Source organism: Meles meles, chromosome 9 (genome assembly GCF_922984935.1).
Source record: "Meles meles chromosome 9, mMelMel3.1 paternal haplotype, whole genome shotgun sequence".
In the NCBI taxonomy this organism is placed as follows: domain Eukaryota; kingdom Metazoa; phylum Chordata; class Mammalia; order Carnivora; family Mustelidae; genus Meles; species Meles meles.
Window position 1 is genome coordinate 19,167,031 of NC_060074.1, and position 24,810 is coordinate 19,191,840.

A 24,810-nucleotide genomic window follows, 5' to 3' on the forward strand; every position below is an offset into this window, starting at 1 on the left:
TCTGGGCTGGGAGGGACCAATTCGGTCCCCATTTCACCGATAACGAAAGGGAGGGTGACGTGTCCTCGAGTCTCATGCAAGACACACAGCCACAGCGCTTTCCTGAGAGCGGGACCAGGGCTCCGGAGTGCTGTGCCTAAGCTGCAGCCGAAAACTGAAACTTGGAAGGCAAGAGGGGCGTTTAGTTACAAAAACGGTCAACAGTTCGGGTGGAACTAAGTTCGGGTGGAACTATGTTCGGCGACCAATGCATCAAATGAGTCAGCTGTCAGACCCGCTGGAACCGAGCTGCTGAGGGCATCGGCTCTTTACGAACAAGACTTTCTCTAAAGCCCACCGACCCAGGACAGCCTGGAGTCACAAACGCCCGCTGAGCTTCCCGCAGAACCGGAAAACTCCCGGCTGCGCGAGATGAATGGAAACTGGAGTCGGAGGCGCGCCGCGCGGGGGGCGGAGCAGCCGCGGGGCAGGGGCGGGGCATTGTGAGTCACGTGCCTCCGCACCGCGGCGGGCGCGTGGAGGGAACTCTGGGCGTGATTGGTCCCTTGTAACCAGGTGACCACAGAATGCGTTCCGGTTGGCAGGTGCCAGCCAGGCAAGCGGACTTCAGTCGAGAGGTGGCGGCGGAAGGAGGAGGAGCCCCGGCCGCGCTCTCTCCCGGCAGTGGCTGCGCGTCTCAGCGCTTGTCGGGTCCCCACCCCTTTTAAATAAGCCGGGCTGGTCGCCGCCCTCACAGACTAGTTGGCTTGGGGGAGGCGGCGGCGGCGGCGGCGCGGCGGCGGGGGTGCGGCCGGGGCCGGAGCCCTGCCCCGGGCCCGGCGGCTGGGCGGACCATCGGACAGCGGGCGAGGCCGCGCCTGCATGCGCGGCGCAGCCCCGGCGTAGTCCGGGGCTGCCGGTGCCGACCGCGCCATTGTTGGGGGAGGGGGTAGCTGCCGAGCGCGGCGGAGTCGGGGGCGAGTGAAGGCGGTGAGGAGTGGAGGCGCCCCATGGGGAACACGCTGACCTGTTGCGTGTCCCCCAATGCCAGCCCCAAGCTGGGCCGGCGCACGGGGTCGGCGGTGCCCGACTATGAGTCTGAGATCTACGAGGCTGCGGCCGGGGACGCGGTGGCAGTAGCGCCGGCGCCTGCTGCCGTGGAGCCCGCCGAGTTGGATTTCGGAGCGGGCGAGGGCCACCACCTGCAGCACATCAGCGACCGGGAGATGCCTGAAGGTAAGGAGGAGGCGGGCACTTCTCGTCCCTCTCGGGGGCGGACACTCTCCGCTCTCGGGCGGTCCCCCGGGACGCAGCCGCCGCCTCGGGCTCCTTCCTGCCCGGAGCCGTCTTTCCCAGGGCTGGGCGCCGGGGATCACGGCTGGCTCTGCCTGGCGTCCCCACCCCTTATTCTTTCCCCGTCGTGTCCGGCCAGTTGCTCTCCCTCTTCCCTGCCCCGAACGCTCAGTTCTTTCCCCATTCCCATTTCCCAGCCCGGCCCGAGACCCTCCGGTCGCAACTCCTTCCTGTTTGTCGGTCTAGTTAACATCTCGGGGGACTTCATAAAGACTTCTTGGTATATTCTCTCCCCAAAATGTAAATACCCCATCCACCTCATCTCCCTGTCCTTACCGAAGCGAAGAAACCAGGTAAGAGCCTGATGGTATCCTTCCTCCCACCCGTTAAGGTACTTGATACGCGGGACAGTTCAGACGCATTGTTACGGATTTGTTATTTAAATTCACAGTATAGACTGGCCTGTGAGAGCCTGTGTGGGGTTCCTAAGTAGGCTGCTTTCCACAGCCTCGATGGAAGCTGCCTTCCTCTGTAATTTGAAGACAGACGGAAAGAAAGTGATGGGAGGAAGGGGCTTGAAATAACTGTGAACGGTGTGAAACGTTACTGCCAGGGCTACAAGAAATACTTTTTATACCGAACGGAGAATCCAGACAGTTCTCATTACTTTTAATTCCCACTTGGACCCCAATATGTCTTCAGCTCTACCTCAGTGACTTAACAGACTTCACTTACTTGTTGCCCGTTCAAAAAATGAGAGGCGGTTGGTTAATGAGACTATTGGTCAAAAGTTTCCAAAGAGAAGAGAAAAAACAAACAAACCATAAATTTAGACCTTAATTTGTAATATCAAGGTTTGGTAATTAATATGTGTGTCATCTTGGGGTGCCTGGGTTGCTCAGTCGGTTAAGTGTCTGCCTTCGGCTCAGGTCATGATTCCAGAGTCTTGGAATGGAGCCTCGCATCAGGCTCCCTGCTCAGCAGTGAGGCTGTTTCTCCCTCCCTCCTCTTCTGCCCTTCTGCCTGCTTGTGTGCACGCGCTCGCTCCTCTCTCTCTTTTTCAAATAAATAAATAAATAAATAAATTTTTTAAGTGTCAGATCTTGAACAAGAATGTCTCCAAATCTCCCTTTCCTTCCTTCCCCACTCCTGTCTATAGAATCGTGTTCAACTTTAAGAATGTTGGGGTAAAAGTTCTGACTAAACGGTTGGGGGTGGGGGGAGGGAAAAGAGGAAATGTTTGATTTTTGCCTCTGGAATTTTGGAAAGGGATGAGGAGGTAAAGATAATTCTGAGTAACTGCCTGGCTCTTTAATGAAGTCTTATATCCTTTGAAGTAGAAAACATTGTATCATAAAGATGTTAAAGCCCCATTAGCCCATTTGTTTCATTTGAGTGCCCCAGCTTATTTCATTATTTCCTAGAGGAAATGTCTTTAGTTCTTTTTCTATGTAAACTTTAGGTGAGCTGTTAATTTGAGTTATAATAATTAAGCCTGTGGATTTACGCATATGATGGGTATGGCTTTGTAACTGGAAAGTACTGCTTTTTCAGAATATTGAAGTGTTGTAAAAGAATGAGCAAATTATGTGAGTTAATTGTACTTTTAAACACGAAGCATGTAAATACTTGTGAAAACTTCCGCCCTTCTTGGTGCTGTAAGGTAAGCCTCTGAGTGATTTGTCAAAGTAGTTAGTAGATGGGTAGTGTTGGAAGAGAGACCAAATTTGGACCTTTTAATAATTCTTTGAAGATTTTGTGACACATCTTCATGTCTGTCTGATTTGGCCCTTCCAACTACAAATAAGGCCTGCGCGTATTCTTCCTGCATTGCTGATGAAGGAGGAGAGACTCCGAGATGGGCAATGACTGGGTAACACAGCAACTGAACAGAAGAGACTGATATGGAAGGGATAGGTTGCCAAATTCAGTTCTTGGGGTGCCTAAAAACCTCTTTAGAATGCATCTGTTATTATTTATCCATGTGATAGGCCTGTCTCAGCTTAGCTTGATGATTTCCATTCAGAATTTCTTGTTCACAATCAGAAGCAGCTTTTACCTCTCCCTTCCATGTCTATAGTCATTACAGTAGATAAGACTAAAAGTAGAAGTCATGATATAGCCTAGATGAACCAGTCGGGTAAACGGGTTGATGCATTTAAAAGAGTTTGTTCTGTTGATCTCAAATTAAAGTCAAGAATGCCCTGGACAGAGGAACATTAAGAAAAGCTGATAAGGTAAGTTACCCAGTATTAAGCATAGGACTATAAGGAGTGTTAAACCAGAAAAGTTAAAAAAAAAAAAAAAGTTTGTGAATATACAATTTACCTTTTATATTTAACATGATAGTTAAAATTCATTTTAGTTTGTCTTAATTTTCTTTGATGTTCAATAAAATGATAAGCCTCAATTTCAGCATTTGCCTATTAGGTTTCCATAGAAACAGGGTCAGAACACCAAATATGAAGTGCAGGCACATTGAAAGTTTGCTTTTAATGTCTCTATTTCAGACAGTTTTACAGGGGAACTAAGAAATACCTACTTAAATAGAGAACATTTTGGCTTTTCTACGATGAAGAATTTAATTGGTTCATTTCTTAGACAAAAACCTCCATAAATAATGTTGTGCCTTGTTTTTCTGAAACATTCAGTGTTTAACATTGAAACATTGAAATGTAACACTGAAACATTTGCAAGCCATTTCAAAGAGATATTCCTAAGAACCTAGTATAGATTTCAGATAGACTCAAAAGAATTTTTCTACTACCTTACCTTTATCTAACAGTGTATCCACAATAGCTGGTGGGAGTGTCAGTAACACAAAATGAGACAGTCAAGTCCTATTATCCAACCTTGTATTACTCATCAACTTTTCATACAGCCTTTTATGTTCCAACCTTACAGTCTTCGCTAACTTGCTGGCCAAAAGCTCTTTCTCAAGTGACCCCTTCTTCCCCCTTCCCCTGAAGAGTGAGTGAGGAAGGAATTGGCAATCTGATGTGGAAAAACCTCTGAGCAACAGAGCTTTCCTCTTTCCAATAGCTATTTTAAACAGTTTTTCTTTTTGCTTTTTTTTTTTTAATGACAATAGGCATTTGCTGTAAAATATTTAGAAAATACAAAAAAGGGGCACCTGGGTGGCTCAATGGGTTAAAGCCTCTGCCTTCAGCTCAGGTCATGATCCCAGGGTCCTGGGATCGGGCTTCCTACTCAGCCAGAAGCCTGCTCCCCCCCCCCCCCCAGCCTGTGTCTCTGCCTACTTGTGATTTCTGTCAAATAAATAAAATCTTTAAAAAAAAAGAAAATACAAAAAAGTCATTCACTTATACTCAGAATATCCAGAACTTTTATTAATTTTTTAGTGTTTCTTCTTCCTAAACCTTTCATATGTATATAAACAGAACATTTTTGTTAATTTTACAAAAATGAGATAACTGTTTATGTGCTGCTCTATAGCTTTTTTGTTGTTTTTTTTTTTTAATTTATAATATTTGACACACATCACAAGTAGGCAGAGAGAGAGGAGGGTGCAGGCTCCCCGAGGAGCCTGGGATCATGACCTGAGCCTAAGGCAGAGGCTTTAACCCACTGAGCCACCCAGGCGCCCCAATACAGCTTTCTGTTTTAAAGAGAAATAATGACCTAAAGTTCCTGGAACTGTGCTTGACATCTAGACAGCACTCAGGATATATTTCCATGGAGCTGCACATAGCTCTACCACATGCCTTTTAATAACTGTTAGTGTACCATTGAATGGGCGGAGCACCACTCATTTACCTACCCTTTATGGTTGGGCTTCTCTTATAGTAAAACAGAACACAATTCCATTATCATGCTTTATTCTGGGGACACATAAAAACTGCTGCATTGTACCTCTCTTTAGAATTCAGATGGTATTCTTTGTCTTATGTCTTGGTCAGTTTATAGGTAAAGTACTTTAACATTAAATGTCCTTATACCAAATTGAAGTTACTGTTGGTTTTTCACTGGATTTTATAATTCCTCTTTGAGATTTTTGTGGTTCTTTGTAGACTGTCTTGTGTCTTTTTTTTTTTTTTTTAAGATTTTATTTATTTATTTGACAGAGAGATCACAAGTAGGCAGAGAGGCAGGCAGAGAGAGGAGGAAGCAGGCTTCCTGTGGAGCAGAGAGCCCGATGTGGGGCTCGATCCCAGGACCCTGAGATCATGACCTGAGCCAAAGGCAGCGGCTTAATCCACTGAGCCACCCAGGCGCCCCTGTCTTGTGTCTTTAATTCGGAATAACTACTACTCCAAGAGATATGAAAGTCATGCTGGTCTAAGATGACTTATCCAAAGAAGCATTAGAAGAAACCTTAGTTGGGAAAATTGGGAGAAGCTTAACTGGATTTGGGTACACTGAAACAGAGATGTATTTTAGGCACTGTTCCAGATGCAGGACAGATGTAAACAGGGCAAAACCTATAACCTTAACTTCTTAGATGCTAGAGGAACCTAGCATTGGTTAGCTAGAGGAACCTAGGGTTAGACAGCACATGAATATTAAAAGAACTTCAGATAATGAAGTGTGAAACAAAGTGAAAGAAGGTCAAGGATTGGAGGAGGACAGATTTACATGAAGTGGCTAAAGACTGCTGCTTTCAAGTGACAAGTATACAGCCCTTAAAGTGAGAGGGAGCTATAGGAGGATGTGGGAGAAGATGCTTCCGATCAGTTCCTCACATGGGAATACGCTAGTGCAGGCAAAGGACAGGAAGACACAGGGATGGAAGCAGCAGGGTGAGAGGGATGCCAGCAGGGATGTGGTAGATTCAGACCTTTAGGGGAATGACGTTAATTCTTTAAAAAACAAACAAACAAAACCAGACTAGCCACTGTGTGAGAATGTGTAACATAGGCCTGGATGGAAGCAGGGAGACCAGGTAGAAGTCTGGTTCCAGTAGTTCAGGTGAGAGCCAAGAGGCAACTGAATTGAAAAACAGTACAGGCCTAAAATATAGAGTGACTTACAACAAAGATGTGAAGAACAAGTCACAGAAAAAGAAATGCAGATGACACTTCAACATGTCTTCATGCACAGGAGAAATGCAAAATAAAGCTATATTATAGTTTCTCTCCTATTGGGAGAAAATCCACTGATACCACATTCTTTGGTGAGACTCAAGAAACAGTTACATTCATATATTGCTGATGGAAATGCAAAATGGTTTGACCCTGTAAAGCGGAAATCGGCCCAATCCCACAACATTGCAGATAGATTTAATCCAGAAATCCTACCCCGAGGAATTTATTCTGAAGGTATACCCCACAAGTATGAAATCACATATTCACACAGTTTATGTTGCAATATTTTCAAGAGCAAAGTATTAGGAATAACTCAAATGCCCAGTAAGAGACTGGTAAAAGCAACTGGTATCTCCACATAGTGGAGAGCTACGGAGCTGTAAAAAAGAGCAAGGTCCTCAGTGCTGTGAAGTGATCTCTAGGTTATGTTACATGGAAAAAGCAAGGAGAGGACATGCAGTAATCTGCGTGACAGAAGCAGGAGAACGAGGTATTTCCTTAAAGAAACCAAAATCACTGTGAGAAATTCTTACTGCTTGTGTGACTTTTAGTCCTTTCCCTTTAGTGTTAGCCAAAGCACATATTTGCTCAAGCTGATATTTGGGTGTGAGTAATGAGTGGACGTTTCATGCACTGTACAACGAAATGCTAAATGTTCAGTTTTTGCTTCTGAGTTCACTTGTGAAAGCTTTGTTTGGTCATTTATTGTGCTTTATATATTATGTAGATGGCTCTCGCATTTCTTTCCATCCGCACAAACAATGTTCTGTGTTACACAGTATAAAAATTAAATGTTTTACACATGAGAAGACGGGCTCTGAGGGATATAAACTGAGTTGTCCAAGTTTTGAAAATGAGATGATAGATCAGGGATATAAATTACAGATATATGGCATACTGTGGTAGAATTTATTGAATGATTTATCATGTGGGCTACTTTGGATCCTACTATTTTCTCTTACCGTTTGTGTGTGTGTGTGTGTGTGTGTGTGTGTGTTAAAGTATTAAAGTACTTAGTTTTTAGAATTAAAATATTAACATTGCCCAGTGTGAAATGAAATAAAGGTAACTCGCAGCCCAGAAATGTTCTCTGACGTTCAAGAAACTGAGCAAAAATACTCATTAGAAGTGTGTAAAGGAAGAAAGACGCACTTCACTATGAAATGGCAAGACTGAGAACCAAGGTAGATTCAGGTGCAGAAGTGGTTTAGAAGCCAGAGTTAGGAAGCAGAAGAATTAGGAATTAACCTGGAAGGTGTGGACTCAGGGATAAAATCATCAAGGACGATAGCATAATTCAGTAAATGCAGGAAGCCTTAAGTGAACAGGTGCCCAGCAGTTGGCCCAGAAAAACTGCTGACATCTTCTATTTAATTGGAATATATTGAAATCAATATATTGAAACCAATCTCCTTGTGAAATACACTGCTCTGACACTTCCTTGGTCACTTCCTTCTTTCCCTAATATTTTGACACGGAAAAATCATTTACTGACCTTTATAGTTGCATAATTTTACACATTTGGCCTTTAATAATGCATTTCATTTATTCTAAGTTGCCTGTATTTTCACATTTTTAACATCTCTGTTTCTTATAACTGGTAGAATCTTAGATTAGGGGAAAAGCAATATTGGATGTCAATAGTTTTATAGATTTCCTCTGTGTTTACATTAAGATCCAAGTTTAATTTTTTTTTTGAAGTCCTACTTTCCTACATTAACCTGTCATGCTGTCAAGTTAAGTTGCAATTTAAATTGATTTAAAAAAAAAAAAGTGATGGGTCTTAAAATACAATTTGAATCATAGCTTCTAATCATGAACTCAGGAGTATTTCTCTTAGGTTAAAACATTCTTAGAGGTTTCCAAAAAAGTAATTTTGGGATAGAGTCACATACAAGATGTACAGTAATTTCATGCCATCTCTCTAAATCACTGTGTGTGCACACGTGCATAATGTGCATGTTGGTGGGAGGTGCTGATGCTTTGCTTGATGGTTGGCAAGTCCCTTTTTCATAGAGCAAAGAGGGTAGTGCTGTCTGTCACAGTTGTCTTAGGTTCTTGAGAAAACAGTAAAGGACAGTGCAGAAATACTGTGTGTGTGCGCATCTGAGTTTAATATCTAATGGCTTAAGTATCCATTCTATAAAATAGCAATGTCGTTTTTGTCATTAGCAAAAAGTCCAAGTTATATAGAAAATTGTCATAGGCTAGAGATAGAAGATTACTATTTTCTGAAAACCTCATGCAAACTCACAACATTTTAGGGTCCTTGTAAGTATAATACATATAACACATACATGTGATAGGCATCTCACCAGAGTGGGAATAATATTATTAACTATGGGGAAAATAGTTAAACTGTGTAATCAGAAGTACAAATTAGAGACAGTGAACTTCTTCATTTATATCAGGAATTTTTTCTTGCAGGTATCAGAAGTCAGGGTGGGAGCGAAAACTGGTGCGGTTGATAGCAGTATACACTAGTATGCTCCCACCTTTCTAAGAAAGCAACTTAGTATTACACATTGAGTGAGGACAACTATTTAACCTTATGGTCTAGTCATCCCATTTTGGAGATCTTTCCTAAGGAGATAAAAACAAAATTACTTTTCAAAAACTATGTATATGAAAATTTTCCTTATAAGAATAGACGTTTGTAAGCAACCTGAACCCTAAAAATAGGAGATTGACTAAAGCATGGGAATAACACTTGGTAGGCCATTGTGTATCCATTAAATAGTAAGTATATTCGAATGGGGTTGAGATTGCTTGTCAGGAAAAAAGTAGGACATAAATGGTACACTGATTGGAGCTTTTTTTTTTTTTAAGTGTAAGTAAAAAAGTAATGGTTTTGTTCATGATAGGATATTTGTTTTGTTTGTTTTTTTTTTAAAGATTTTATTTATTTATTTGACAGACAGAGATCACAAGTAGGCAGAGAGGCAGGCAGAGAGAGAGGAGGAAGCAGGCTCCCAGCGGAGCAGAGAGCCCGACGCGGGGCTCGATCCCAGGACCCTGAGATCATGACCTGAGCCGAAGGCAGAGGCTTAATCCACTGAGCCACCTAGGCGCCCCTGATAGGATATTTGTTAAAGGAAGGAGCAAATGACTTTTATCTGTTTCCACCTATAATGTGATCATCAGTACTGCTGATTAACCTGGTCTCTTTCATTTACAAGTTAAAATCTAAAAATTAAAAAAATATATATTGACTTCTATAACCAGAGTTCATGGAGTAAATTGGTTACTACTTGACCCAGGAATTAAATGGCCTGTCTCAGTTCTGCTCTCCTCTGTTGATACATCCTAGAAAGGCTTCCATCGTGCTCAAACCCCCCCCCCCCCCCCCCCCCGCCCCTGATAGCAAAGGAAGCCTGGGGCAGCTCCAGACAGTAGCCAAGAATCTACAGCTCTGCCTGTCTTTTTTTTTTTTTTTCACTCTCTCTCTTTTTAAAAAAGTATTTATGTATAGAAACAGCATGAGTGGGGGGAGGGGCAAAGGGAGAGGGAGAGAGAATCTCAAGCAGACACTGTGCTGAACCAGGAGCCTGAAGCAGAGCTCAGTCTCATGACCCTGAGATCAAGACCTGAGCTGAAATTAGGAGTCAAATGCCTAGCCAGGTGAGCCACCCAGGCGCCCCTGCCCTGCCTCTCTCAGTGGTTCTTGGGAAGTCCCAGGGCAGCCGTAGCTGGCCCAGCCTAGATGGAGTAGGGGCAGTGCCCATTTCCTTCTCATCACTTGGGCTCATTTTGCACTTTTTCTGCATATTGATATTTCTTTTATCCAATGCCTCTTGATTTTTAATACTTAGATCCCCAGTAGCATATCTTGGTTTGGGGAAGTGTGTGTGTGTGTGTGTGTGAGAGAGAGAGAGAGAGAGAGATCCCCAGAATTCCCATTGAAAAGTGTTAATTAAACTTCTTTTGTGTCATAGGCACTGATACGTAATATGTTTACTTCTGCAAACATTTCTGCTTATTTTTTAGATTCACATATAGTGTATTTGCTTTCTTTTTGTAAGAAGTTGGTCATGAACGCTTTCGAAAGCCTTAGGTTAGAGGCAGCCATGAAAGTCTTTGTCACTTTGAGCACAGCTGAATTCATTGATTTTCCAAATAGCTAACATTGTCTTATTTTTCAAATATGTGAAAAAAAAGTTTAATTTTTATGTATGGTTCTTTTACATAAAAATGTTGAATAGAATAGTTTCTCCAAAAGCAGTCAAACAGACTTCAAATTCAGTGAAGGAATTTCCATGAAGAACAAAGCTATGTTTAGCTATGTAAATTTCTAGTGCTGGCAGTACCATTAAAATGGATGGTTCAGATTCCTGTTAAACCAAGATGTCCGAAATGATGATTGTGAAAGATTCTGTTGGAGGAAAAAATGATTCTAGGTAGATAAGTTTGTGAAATGCTGAATTAGACATTATTCACTATATGACAGATTTTTTTAATACTTTTTTAAAAAATATTTTATTTATTTATTTGACAGAGAGAGATCACAGTAGACAGAGAGGCAGGCAGAGAGCTGAGCAGAGAGCCCGATGTGGGACTCGATCCCAGGACCCCGAGATGACCTGAGCTGAAGGCAGCGGCTTAACCCACTGAGTCACCCAGGCCCCCCTGATTTTTTTTTTTAAGATTTTATTTCTTTGTTAGAGAGAGAGAGCACTGTCAGGCAGAGGCTGAGAGAGAAGCAAGCTCCCCGCTGAGCAAGGAGCCTGATGTGGGACAAGACTGATTAGTTTTTTGTTTTTTGTTTTTTTTTAAGATTTTATTTATTTATTTGACAGAGAGAGATCACAAGTAAGCAGAGAGGCAGGCAGAGAGAGAGGAGGAAGCAGGCTCCCCGCTGAGCAGGAAGCCCAATGTGGGACTCGATCCCAGGACCCTGAGATCATGACCTGAGCCACCCAGGCATCCCAGGACTGATTAGTTTTTAATGGACATTGTGATTTTCTTTTCTTTTTTTTTTTTTCTAAAGATTTTATTTATTTATTTGACAGAGAGAGATCACAAGTAGGCAGAGAGGCAGGCAGAGAGAGAGGAGGAAGCAGGCTCCCCACGGAGCAGAGAGCCTGATGCGGGGCTCGATCCCAGGACCCTGAGATCATGACCTGAGCCGAAGGCAGCGGCTTAATCCACTGAGCCACCCAGGCGCCCCGACATTGTGATTTTCTAAGAGCTAGGGAGGCCAGGGATAGTATTTTCTATTAAACTGCCAACACGCCTTTAAAAACAGAACAATTATTATGTGGTTTGGGGAATACTAGACTTAACCATTATTCTCTCAGGATCTTGGTCTGGTTTCTTACATGATTGGCTAAGTACTTTGGGATGGACCTTGCTGAGGAGTGTCATATGGTGGGTTTTTTTTTTTTTAAGAGAATTTTGAGTGGTTCTTAACAAAGGTTGTTGCAATATGAAAGTCATTTGTTTGATAGAAGTATCAGGCTGTCTTGTCAAAAACAGTGAAGTAGCCCAAAAATATATTTCAGAGCTGACAGAGCTTAAAAAGAACAAAGATTATGTGCAACCAGACAAAAACCTATTTCTGCATTTCCTATTTCTTGCTCAGACTGCTTTGCTTATCAGACTGTCACTAAACATCTTGAGGAAATGCAGAGATCATTTTGTTTGGAATCTTAGACACACCAGAGGTGTTTCACTTTTTTTTTAAATGACAATTTTATTATCCCATATAGTGTCAAACCCTCTTTTATGAAAATTCAAGTACCTGTTTTGTATTCTTGTGTAAATAGAGAATTTCCCACCTTGGTACAAGGTGGACTGCAGGCAGACATACCTTTACATAGGTATAGACAAAATTTTTTACAAGTAGCCCCATGATCTGGTCCAAAAGTACTCTTAGTGAAGCCCCAAATTAATCATGCAGCATGGATGGAGGAAGCAGGAGTTTAGCTTTGGAAATTGAGAGCAAAAGTTAAAAATTACTTGCTATTATGGAAGTGTGCCTGTGGAATAGAACATTGAACTTTCATACAGTTTTTTAAAAATCTGCCGTGATGGATAGTTCCCCATATAAACCACAGCTAACTAAATGAGTTCATTTGTTGAATGGAGTTAGAATTAGCTATTTGATTGCCTAAAGAATATTTGCTTGCCAAAAGCAACTTGTTTGGTTTTGGCATATTTGGTATTGAGCTGGTATCTGACAGTAAGAGCCACAACATAACTTGCTTTCTGAGACTGTTCCTGGAATATGCCAGTAATATCAGCTTAAAGGGTGGTGACGGGATTTTTAATAGTTAAGTAGGAGGGGGAAGGCACAAATAAAATTCCATCCAAAAGTTGCATAGATTATTAAGTTGCAGGTTAAAAAATAGTTTAAGACACAGCTTGGTTTTATTCCATATATGTGAAGAGATTCTACAATTTTGCGGTTTCCCAGTATAATTTTATATTGTTGCCTTTACTGAAATAGGCTTTTTGTCATTACTAAAAACTCTTCCCAACACTGCTAAGTGATTAAAATTGATGTGTAGCTATTTTTAAAATCATGTATTTTTCTACTCAAATTATCACACCTTTTTCTCTTCTTCCTATACAGAGTTAGCTTTGGAATCAAACCCTTCTGACCATCCAAGGGCAAGCACAATTTTCCTGAGCAAATCTCAAACGGATGGTAAGACAGTGTTTTTTCCCCCTCTGAGAAAAAGATTGTTTTTGTTTTGTGTATTATAGAAGGTCCTTAAAAGAGCTCGTATGTTGGTTTAAATGTTTCACTCTTTCGTGTATTCATTTCTTATTATGATATCTGATGAAACATTTTCCTTTCATTGTTACAGATTTAGTTAGCAGAACACGGAGACTCTGTGTACACATTTTGCCACCTCTTTTATCAACACAGTCACTTGTGACCACATGATTTAGATATTGTCTAATTCTCCGTACTGCCTTGTCCTTTTCCCCTGACTCCAAAGAACAACGGTTTTAAAGATGAGTGATAGGATTTAGGCCACAGTTAAGTTTTCATTTAACAAATTAAAAAAAAAAAAGTTGTTAATTTATGGGGATTAAATCTGTGATTCTGGCCCCATTTTACACCACCCTCAACCAAACAAGCCTATCTCACATCCACATTTATTCTACTCAGAACTTTGGAGCTGTTCAAAATTTTCTCATCCTGATGTGGTGTGCTAGGATACATGGGAACAAACATGCCCTGTGGGGTTTCCTAGAAGGTCAGAGACTAGTATAAATTGCCTGTGTCCTTGATGTATGATGAGAATCAGAACTGTAGAGTTTTAGCACTCCTGTTTGCATGCTTATTTGCCTTAACGTAATGTTAAATCCTTTTTTATTTGAAGTAAAAACCATACATGACCAAGTTTTTCAGACGATTATGACAGCAGAAATATAAAAAGCGAGGGCTCCATAATATTTGAAGTATGCAGCACAATAAAAAATGGGGGGTTTTAACCTGCATTTTCATGGTGTATGCACATAGCCTGACTTAAGCAGATCACTTCTGGTTAGGATTGCTGTATTTCTCTGTTTCTCCCACATGTAGAGACAGTGTGTGGAGACAGTAAAAGCAAAGCTTTCGCATGTCTCTTTCTCCTGAGTCATAAGGAATGTGTGCCTATGACGTCACCCCACGTTAAAGGAGGCAGTGTGGGAAACAAAAAAAAAAACTGGGGTCCAAGACCCTCATGGGAGCTTTTATTCTTCATCTAGTCTTTGTTAGAGCAAAGTGATTTTGTGTGATGTAGATACATTTGGTTAGGTTAGCACACTCATTAAGATATAACTTTAAGATAGATACTTTCCAGTTATGTAATGGCCCATTTATTTTTTTAGCAAGGTATTCTATTACATCACCAATAAGTGCTTTAGGATGCTTCCAGAATACTGATGTATCTAGAAATTAGTGCCCGGCCAGAAACTGATTCTTAGAGCTGTCAGATCCTGGTAATTAAAGTAAGTTGTATGTAAATATATAATTAGGAAATACTATGTAGTGGTTCAGATATTCAACAGGTAAACATTTTTATTAGTTGTTTTCACCTGGCCTAGTTTGCTTTGTCCTTTTCTTTTATACATGGGGAGCCTTTTGTTTGTACCTAACAAAGAAAATCTGTTAGGTCAAAAAGTAAAACTAAGTTTTTAGATTTTACTTTATAGGATTCATCTTGCTAGGTGATTTAAATTATAAATTTTGTTGGAAATTATATTTTTAGAAATGGAATTTCACCTCATTTTGTGCATTGGTAATCTGTCAGATGAGTAGCAACTACTTTTACTTTTCTGTGGCATTTGTATCAGAATTGATCAGTTAATTTTTTTTATTCTTAGTGCGAGAAAAGAGGAAGAGCAACCATTTAAACCATGTAAGTAAACAGTTGAAAAGTTAAGTAAGAAATTAATAGTTTGAATTAAAAGTATGTCTGTCATTATTCCCCAAAAATATAATGGATCCCATACTGTTAGCCCTATAAGGACCTCTTTTTGTAGATTTTCCGAAATGTCGTCTATTTTCCTCGTTATCAAATGTATTCTAGAAACTCTTTGGCTTAGTAGTGCCCATTTTTAAAGGGTTCTGACATTTAACTTAAATTTTAATAACATGGTTATGATATAAAGTTCCGCCTTCATTTTTTTTGCCCTCGTTTTTTAACCTTATTTTTTAACTAAAGTAACACAAATGTAATAACTAAGTTACATTTTAGCACTATCAACTTCCTGTTGTGCCAGATGAAAGCTTAGCTTCATCACTTCACCATGGCCTTTTTTCCCCTGCCTCTAGTCCCTCAACCTGTATCATGGTTTTTATCAGAATCAATGTGTATGTTGTTATGACTATGCAAATATTGTTCCCTGCTGAGCCATATAGTTTTCTGTCTCTGCCTTCTCCTGTATACACCTCATTCTTTGTCTTAAATATTTCTGAAACCTGAGCACTTCTGCACTTCTCCAGGATAATCCAGTCCCCATTTTCCTAGCCAACATGATCTCACACAGCCAAATGCTGTAAGTAGCTCCCTGGCGGGCCTGGCTGCTTTCACATTCTTCCTTTTTTATTTATTTTATTTTTTTTAAGATTTTATTTATTTATTTGGCAGACAGATCACAAGTAGGCAGAGAGGCAGGCAGAGAGAGAGGGGGAAGCAGGCTCCCTGCTGAGCAGAGAGCCCTATGCGGGGCTCGATCCCAAGACCCCGGGATCATGACCTGAGCCAAAGGCAGAGGCCTTAACCCACTGAGCCACCCAGGTACCCCACATTCTTCCTTTTTTTTGTGGAATTAATTTCCTGACAGTATTCACTTGCTGATTTTCTAATAGCTAATTTGCCCCCCAAATGTTGTAACAGTTGTCACATGTCCATCAGAAATATTTTTCATTTACTAAAACACATCTGTTCTGTTTTTTTTTCTTGGAGACTGGCTTTTGTTGTTTTATTCTAGTAGAGTAGACTGGTTTTCACTAGCTTGGCTCTGTGTCTGTTTTCCTGGGATATCTCCTTGAAGTCATCTGGGATCTCACATAACTGCTGTCCTGTGTTGGATCCCCTATGTCCTAGATTCTCTATTTCCCTTTGTCTTATTACAGGTACTTGTTTTTCTGGAGCACATTTTTCTGGGAATAGGCAGAAGTTTTTAGAGATCTAGCTTCTCTGAAACTCCTGCTGTTTGATAAAGTATAGAATTCTAGGTTGAAATTAATTTTTGCAGCTCTACAGACATTTCTTGTCTTCTCATTTAAAGTGTTGCTCATAAATCTGTTGTCATTGAATGATACATTGTACATTACCAATTTTATTGTTCTCCCATCCCTTCTTTCTCTGAAACCTTCTGGTACCTTCTCTATCCCTGAGATTCTGAAATTTCATAATATGGTTTGATATGGACCTTTTCATTTTGTTGGCGCAATTAAGTCTGCACACCGTCTCTCTTTCTAATGAATGTCGTGTGTGTGTATGTGTGTGTGTGTGTGTGTTCTGGTATTTCTGTTATTCAGATGTTGGACCTCTTGAACCAGTATTCCCGCACAGATCTCTAATTTTTTTTCTTTCTATTTTCCATTTTGTCTTCTTGTCCTACTTCCTGGGGACTTCCTTGACTTTATGCTCTAACCCTTCTCCTTCTATTGAATACTGAGTTTTATCTATCTTATTTTTAATTTATAGGGTTCTCTTATAGTCTGTCATTATTTCTAGCGTCTGGTTCTTTTACGAGTGCGATTTCTCATCTTAGGGTTTTTAATAATTTTTTTGAAGTTTTCATTTGCTTCTTAATTTTATCATTCCCATCAATTCCTTTTCCTGTTTTGATCTCTCTTACTCGTCAGAGGCTTCTCTCAAATGTGGAGTGGTCCCTGCCTGTGTCTGTGATCTCACTGGAAGTGCTGTGAGTGAGCAGGACTTGTTCACAGGTGGGCCTTACTGTGGGCGTCCGGGGCTGAGTCTCTGAATTCTGAGCCTGCCTTGGGTTCTGTAAGACAAACTGGCTTTCTTGTTCCCATTCCAGTCTCTGTCCTTTCTCTGTTCTGCCATGTCAGTTGCCACTCCTTTGGTCTTTTCCCCTTTCAAACATTAAAAAGCACCTGCTATTTATCCTGTGTTGTATATATCCTCTGAAAGGAGAGGGAGAGGAAGTAGATTTGTGATCAGTCCACCATGTTTTTAACTCAAACTTAGAATGTGTTTTGAAAGTATATATTTAAGGTTAAAGTTTTAATTCAGTATAATTAATGATATTAATTCAGGCAGCATTTCTGTTTATCCCCATAATTAGCATATTACACTTTTCTCCTAATGCCTTGATTAAGAATTCAGACCACACACCCTGTCATATTGTCCCATTAATGCACAGCATAGAGGAAGCAGTTTTCATTAATGCATAGTGTTGGACATTTTTAAGTTGTCTTGTGAAAAGACAACTTGTCCTGTGAAAATGAGAGACACACAAGTGAACTTTAGCAGTAGGCACAATGGGCAGGTCAGTGGCTGGGGCCTGGATTTCAACAGGTACTTGGCCTTTGATGGTAAAGCTTGGATTGTGATTTCCTAGACTTCTAAGTATGATTATTTTTTAGTCTTTGCCATTGAATCCTAAGTCTGTGAAATGACCTTTGTTGTAAAGATTATAAAAGTCCACCTCTTCTGTTAGTGCTCAGTGAGTGAGAATCAATACTGCCTTTGTCTCTGTCTATTCTAGTAACCAACTGAAATATCTATGAACACTAAACTGCCAATACTGCTGTTTTTTGCTATTTGATTTTTTTTTTCCTAAGTATTTGCTTTTTATGACCCTATGTTTGTCAGTGTTGTTTATTGAGGCTGTAAGCCAGTGATGGTAAGCCTTTAACCATAAAAGACAATTGTCTTTAAATCTCAGCTGATTTTAAGCTAATAAATAATTATAGCTAATATATCCAGGCATTGTTCAGAGGCTTAATTCTGCCACCCTCTAGTTGAATACTAGGTCTTACTGAATACTGAAAAATAGGCCTGAACTGATGGGGAAGTGTTTGATGTATCTCCGGTTGGATCTAGCCAGTACACTCTAAGTTGCTGATTCACTAACTCCCCATATGGCTGTAAGACCACATCTAATTAAAATTTTTTAATATTTCACACTAATATTTTTAAAGGCAAGCCAAAATATATTCATAATAGAACAAAAATTAATGAGGAAAGTGGGAGCAAATAGAACCCAAAGCTTTACCAACTGATCTATATTTTGGTGCATTTTCTTTCTATTCTTTTTATGGCTCAGTATAGGTTTTGGTCAGAATTGACTTTTATTATTATGTAATATACACCATAGTCTACCCTACTAGTAGTGGCCTTAAAAGAGAACTTTCTTCCATTTAGAGTAAAAGTATTTAAATGAATTCATTTTCATTTTTCATGCTACATTTATTGAGATTCTTTAAATACATATTAACTGAATAACTTTAAAGAACATAACAGTGTTATATATAGTTGAACATTTCTGGCTTGAAGCAGAATTTAGTGATACTTTTCAAAAATAGAAGGTCTAGAACTTTTTTTTTTGAAGGTCTAAAACTTTTTGTTAATAAGAGGTAAATGACTTTGTAGGAAAACATCTGAAACAGACAAAGTGGTGTTTTTATATACCATGTGGATATTTCTGATTATTGGCTACTAGCAGCTTTTAAATGCTCTGTATTTTAAAAAGTAAACCAGATTTTTTTTTTTCCCCTGCCCCATTTGTCATGTATTTGAAGGGGATGCTGACAGGAGAGTGTGACAGCATGGCGAATGCCATTTTATATTGATAAGAGGAAGGAAGGCTCATCTGAATTAGTAGGAAAAAAAAAAAAAGAAAGAAAAAGAAAAAACACAACAAATCAAGATTAAAATTGTTGGCATTCTTTGATATCGAATACTGCTATTACTTTTAACTACTTACAGTGACTGGGATTTGTTTATTGGTCTACTTTAAGGAGGAGAATTGTCCTAACATAGTTTAGGCTATTTCAGTATTTGACTGTTGCTGTATAATTGGGCTCAGGCTCTTCACAGATAAATGGATACTTCTAAAGTGTTTTAAAGGTGGTTTATTCTATGGAGGGTCTCCAGAAGTTCATTGTCACCTCTCTGACACTACTGCAGATAAATCCTCACTAATTTGTAGTAAGGGTTATCTTCCAGTTGTAACTGGTTTTAAATAATTTGTTGAACACTTAATTGAACTCCTACCAATTTGTCCCAGATTCTCTGTTCAGTAGCTGGAGGTAGGAGGAATAAGAGTCCTCCCTTCTCTGGAGAAGCTTACTTTTTTTAGGAGGGGAGGGGACACCCTCAAGCAGTTGGTAGCATGTAACAAGTGGCAGATTAGATGTATGAGCATACAAAAAAAGAAGTTTTGTGGTGTGACTGCTGGCAAAGGTATCCTGGAGGTAGATAGGGTCAAGCTTTCTGGGACAGGGAGAAAGAAAAAGGCATTGTAGGCATAGAAAGCAGCATGAGGGAGGCAGGAAATTGTTGTGATGAATATCAAGTAACTTACAGAATAGAATTAATAAAATTTTTAAATGAATGGAAAGTCCTCTGAGGTTCTCACTTAAGTAATATGATGGCAGTCTTATTTAAACATGAAGTTAAAGTGAAGTTCTCATAAGCTGTTTTATCTGTTTTTTTGGATATGAGAGAATATTAATGCAGTACTCTCTTGCCCTCTGGATAAGAAACCTGAGGCCCAGAGACACCTACAGCCCCCTTAGCTTATTAATGATAGAGCAACCCTGCCACAGACAGCCTCTGACTCAAGAACACTTGTTTCATCACACTGTCTCCTGAATGATACATTTATTATTGGCTTTCATTTTCTGCAATAAAATGTTCTTGCATCAATATTATATAAAGCATTACATTTCATTGTAGTAAATGAATAGTAAAAACAGAAAGTCTCAGCTGCTTTTCATAGCTTAGGGGAAAAAAACCACTGAAATCTTATTCTAAGCTTCTTATGTTATTGTACAGGGAATTTATAATACGTGCTTGCCAGGTTTGATAATAGGTAATTTATCAAGGGCTGTAGTTTATAACCCATTCCTTAACTCCCATCTGGGAAGTTGGAGCATCCACTGTGTTTCCCCTAGAGCTGCACAGGACAGCACACTCAAGCACTTCATGAAGTATAAGAAAAATCTTAATGCTTTATCGTTTGACATTTTAACCGAGGAAAAAACCACACTTTTATAGGTTTAACTTACTGTGACATTTTCTTCTATTTCCCTTCCCCTTCAGGTATCTCCAGGGCAGCTTACTAAAAAGTATAGCTCATGCTCAACAATATTTCTAGATGACAGCACAGTCAGCCAGCCTAATCTTAGAACCACAATAAAATGGTGAGTACAACTAGGTTGCCAAGGGCTGAGTGACAGACCCCCCCTCATGCTAAAAGCATCCTAGCCATACTTGATCTGATTTAAGTCATTTGATTGTCCTTTTCAGTAATCAGGTTAAGAAACTGGTGTCTATTTTATATTGCTTTCCAGGACCTAAGTCTGAATATCAGTTTCCATTTTAATCTTAGAGTGCATGGTAGAGGGAAAGCCAGTTAGCAAATAAAAAAACCCCAGGAAAAGTATACCTCTTACTTACTACATTTCCATTGTTAAGACATTGTTAAACATAATGAGATGGAGAGGTGCTTTTTATTGGATGTTTCTAGAAAGAAGTATTTCTTTATGAGTTACAGGCCTTAAACAATGTATACTACTTTGGAAGCTACTCTTGAAAGAAGGAACAGTTTGTCCCCTACTGGCACCAGAGTGTATCTGCATTTAAATTTAATTGAATTTTTGTCAGAGTTTCCCCATGATTCATTTTTTTTCCTCCCTCTGCACTATTGTTGTAAGAACATTAACTTCTCCTTCCTGTCTCCCAAAGAGGGGGGAAATATACCAAGTCAATCTTGAGCAAATTCTCAAGCTCAATTTTTTTATGGATGAAATGTTACTCAACTGAAAATTATAATTTAATAAAAATACTTAATTTTAACTTTATATATGTGTATCAATATAGAAATATATCTCTAGGACACTATATCAGTCCATATATAAGAAAACCGCAGCAGAGAACAATGAAAGAGATGGTTCTGGAAACATAGCTGTGGTCAGGTTTATACTTCAACAAACATGAACAGTGTTACGATGATGGAAACTATTCCTTAATTTCCGGGAGCACCTTATAATCCACAATTAGAGTTGCACTTTTAGAATACCCCAAGATGAAACTTTCAAGCCTATTTAAGGGAGAGGATAAGCCCAAAACTGGATATGCAGAGTTTCCTGACTTCATTGAAATTGGCCAAAGAACATTATTAACATCTCTTTGGGACATGAGTGTTGATTTTCCAGAACACAGTTTAGAACACTACTTCAAAATATTAATATTCTCCTCTTGAATTTTATTTTTCAGTCTTAAAAACAACTGGCTTATAAACTTAATTTTGTTTGTTATGTACCAGCTCTGTCAGCTAATTAAACTATCAGTAACTTCTACTTTAATTAAAAACAGCAAGTTTACAGTCATTATAATGTAACTTTTCTCACACCCTTATAACAGCAGAGATCAAATTTGTATTTCAGCAAAAACTAAGCGACAAAAGTCTAAAGTCCTGAGCTTTGGCACCTAACAAGTAATCACTAAATGTTTTTATTCAGCCAAGACACTAAATCCATGTGTAAAAAAACAAAACAAAACAAAACTCTACTTTCGCTAGAGTCCCCAGCTTTTGAATTCAGAAGATTCTAATATTTTAGTACATAATTCAAAAGTGGTTTTAAAGATTACCCTTGCTCAGACAAGTAGGTTTCATGCTTGTTTTTCCCTACTTGGCCTAATTTGTAGAAGTGCAGTAAACTTAATTTGCTTTCATTAAGTTTTAAAAATAATTCAGTGCATTTATTGATGAAATAAATGTTCACTGAGAAAACTAATAGGGCAAATTGGTTTTTAGGAATGATTTTGAAAAATGTTTACATAGGGTAGTGCATTGTTCCCAGTGGGGGGAGCCCTATTAGAATCACTTGTGCAACTTTTTTTCAAAAATCTGTTTCAAAATACATGCATTTCCCCCTCCCCTACCACACTCTCACAAGCCTTTTGATAGGCTGAGGAAGGATACGAGGCATAATTGTATGAATGAAAGCATCCCGAAGGATTCATTCATTCCCAGATTTTGTTGCGTGTTGCAGCCACCTGGGGAACTTTAAAAGCCAATCTGATGCCCACGTCATACCCAGTGTCAGTGAAATTAGACCATCTGGAGGTGGAAGCCAAGCAGTTTTTAAAGCAGTTTTTAAAAGCTCCTCAGGCAATCCAGTGTGCAGCCAAGCTTGGAGAGAACCACTGCCTGGTTAGTGTGGGAGAATGAGAACCGCTTCTGACCATCTGTGGGACCTTGAGCAAGTCAGTTTTAAGCCTTGGTTCCTTGTGTGTAAGATGGGTTGTTTAATTAAATGCTAAGGCTTCATGGTCCTTTTCAGCATAGAACTTTGAATTCTGTGATTTTAAAATCAAATTGAAGATGAAACTGTTTGAAGCACTGTAGAAGTATCCATCTTTGATCCTAATAGCATTTTAGGGCTTTTTACAAGTGCTCGTATTCTATAGACCTAATTCTAAAATTCAGATTTGCCTTCCCTCAATTGTTTTGAGCTTCAGTTTAGACATTTTGAGGGCAAAGGGAAGTATATAACTTAACTAAGAGAACCCCTTTGTTGCCTGTACAAAACATCTGTGAATAACTTAGGAATATAGTAACTTAGAGTGTCTGAGGACTTATATCTGTCTGTTCATTAATATGTAATTTGGGAAATACCTGTCATTAAATATTGTATAGAACTATGCTGCGTTGTTAGCACTGCTTATTTCGGGGTAACTAGACCTATCGTTGATTTTGTCAGTACTTGTATTTGCTATTAAATTTTCTAATTATGATTTTAAATTATTTTATTTGGTATGGAACACTTTAATTATCTACTTTTAGGGAAACAATAAAAAGTGGGTGGGTTTGGTGGATAGTAAACTAAATCAAAATGTAGGGTCTGACTTTTTTTTAATACAAAAATTATCTTATGGCTTAAATTTAAGCATGTGTACAAACAGATAGAACTTGTACAGTAGGAGGAAAGATTCTGTGGGTAGAGGGTCAAATGACAGGGAAAATGTGTAATAATTTATATATTATAATTATGGACCAAAACAGTTTTTCTAACAGTTGGTCCTCCTTTTTGCCAAAAGCCAAAGTACTAAAACAAGGGGGAAAGTGCCCATATGAACTGTTCTGAAATAGAGGATTTCAGGGCCCCTGGACCCCTGGAAGGCTCCTGTCTCCCTCCCAACCCCTTTTAAAAACATAACTTCATGCCTAACGTGATAAAATCAATTGTTATAATTTTCTTTTTCCTTCCACAGTGTGACCTTAGCAATATATTACCACATAAAGAACAGGTGAGCTCTTTTAAAACCTGTCTTGTTATTCCAGCTCCTTAATTTGCAAGATATCAGGTTTAGTGTTAGGTAACGAGTATAAATATTATTAGAATAAACTTGTAGAGTGCTTTTATTACACTATTGAAGACCCAAGGAGTATTTGTTCCTGTGGGTTATATTAATATTTACTGTATTAGAAATAAAATTTGAGAATTTAAAAATTAAATACACTGTGTGTCAAAACAGGGTTTTTATGGCACTGTTGAAGTTTTGAGCGAGATAATTCTTTGTTGTGGAGGGTTGTCCTGTGCATGATAAGATGTTTAGCAGTCCGCCTGGCCTCTACTCACCAGATGCCGATAGCACGTCTCTCTCCCTCCACGTTGTGTCCCCAGACATGGACAGATGTCCCCTGGGGAACAAAGTCACCCTGGATTGGGAACCCCAGTGTTAACATAAATAATTTTTTTTTAATTAAAAAGTAACTTCTCAAAAAAAAAAAAAAAAAGTAACTTCTCCACAACAAAAAAGTTGAGTGAAAAGTATGTCATCGATTTACAGTTTTACAAATCTCTTTACTGTCTGGCTTAATAGAAGACAGCTCATTCTCACATCCTGTCTTCCGTGGTTCGTTTTGAAGAAACAGTGTGAAGACCCAGCCTTGTTCAGATACAGAGTTGGGAAAAGGTGCATTTTTAGAACCTTCAGATATTGTGGATATGCTGTGATGCTTTACTAAAAGTCCACAAGTGCCAGTTTCTTAGATTATAATGGAAATATATATATATATAATGGAATTTTAAATCGTATCAGTAACTTATACTCTGTTAATACCCATTGATCTGTCTTGCACACTGAATGGATCTTTTTCCTGTATGTAGTTTTAGAATATTACGCATTGGTCAGCTAGAAAGTTCTAGTACAGATTTCTTTATACAGTGTCAAAAACTCACTTCTGTTAGTATCATCACCTGTCTTACCAGGAAAGCCTTTAAGTATTGAGAAGCTATCAAGCTTACAGTAGATGAAGCTCATAGTAACAGGTATAAGTTTTCCCAAAATCCTGATTTTTTTTTTTTAAGCTTGATAGCCTGAATTTTATCATTGGCAACAAATACATTATTTTTCTGACGTTTCAGGCTCACTTTGTTCATTTTCTTTTCTTTTTTTTTTTTTTTTTTTTTTTAAGATTTCATTTATTTATTTGCGAGAGAAAGAGAGCAGGAGCACAGGAGCAGGGGCAAGGAGAGGGAGACGGAGCTCCTCTGCCAAGCAGGGAGCCCAATGCAGGGCTCGAGCCCAGGACCCTGAGATCATGACTTGACTTAACTGACTGAGACACTCAGTTGCCCCACTTTGTTCATTTTTTTTTTTTAAATGTTTAGATTTAATTTTAAGTAAGCTTTGTACCCAACATGGGGCTTGAACTCAAAGCCCTGAGATCAAGAGTCCCATGCTCTACTGATAGAGTCAGCCAGGCGCCTCTCACTTTGTTCATTTTTAAGTTGTACCTTAAAATGGGGCACCTGGGTGACTCGGTCATTAAGCGTCTG

At 39.3% G+C, this 24,810-nt stretch overlaps 1 protein-coding gene across 3 annotated transcripts in view; it reads left to right on the plus strand.

Annotated features, from left to right (window-relative positions):
• The first annotated feature begins 520 nt into the window (after positions 1-520).
• Positions 521-24,810, plus strand: part of CCNYL1 (cyclin Y like 1) — a 38,233-nt gene continuing 13,943 nt past the window's right edge. Inside the window, exons 1-5 of one of the 3 annotated variants that reach the window (XM_046018238.1) lie at positions 525-1,215; positions 12,892-12,966; positions 14,640-14,674; positions 20,063-20,163; positions 23,240-23,275. In XM_046018238.1, the coding sequence (XP_045874194.1) occupies positions 990-1,215; positions 12,892-12,966; positions 14,640-14,674; positions 20,063-20,163; positions 23,240-23,275 (473 nt within the window). In that variant the 5' untranslated portion in view covers positions 525-989. Of the gene's footprint in view, positions 1,216-12,891; positions 12,967-14,639; positions 14,675-20,062; positions 20,164-23,239; positions 23,276-24,810 lie in introns of all 3 variants that reach the window. The other 2 variants (XM_046018240.1, XM_046018239.1) reach the window with 2 other exon arrangements.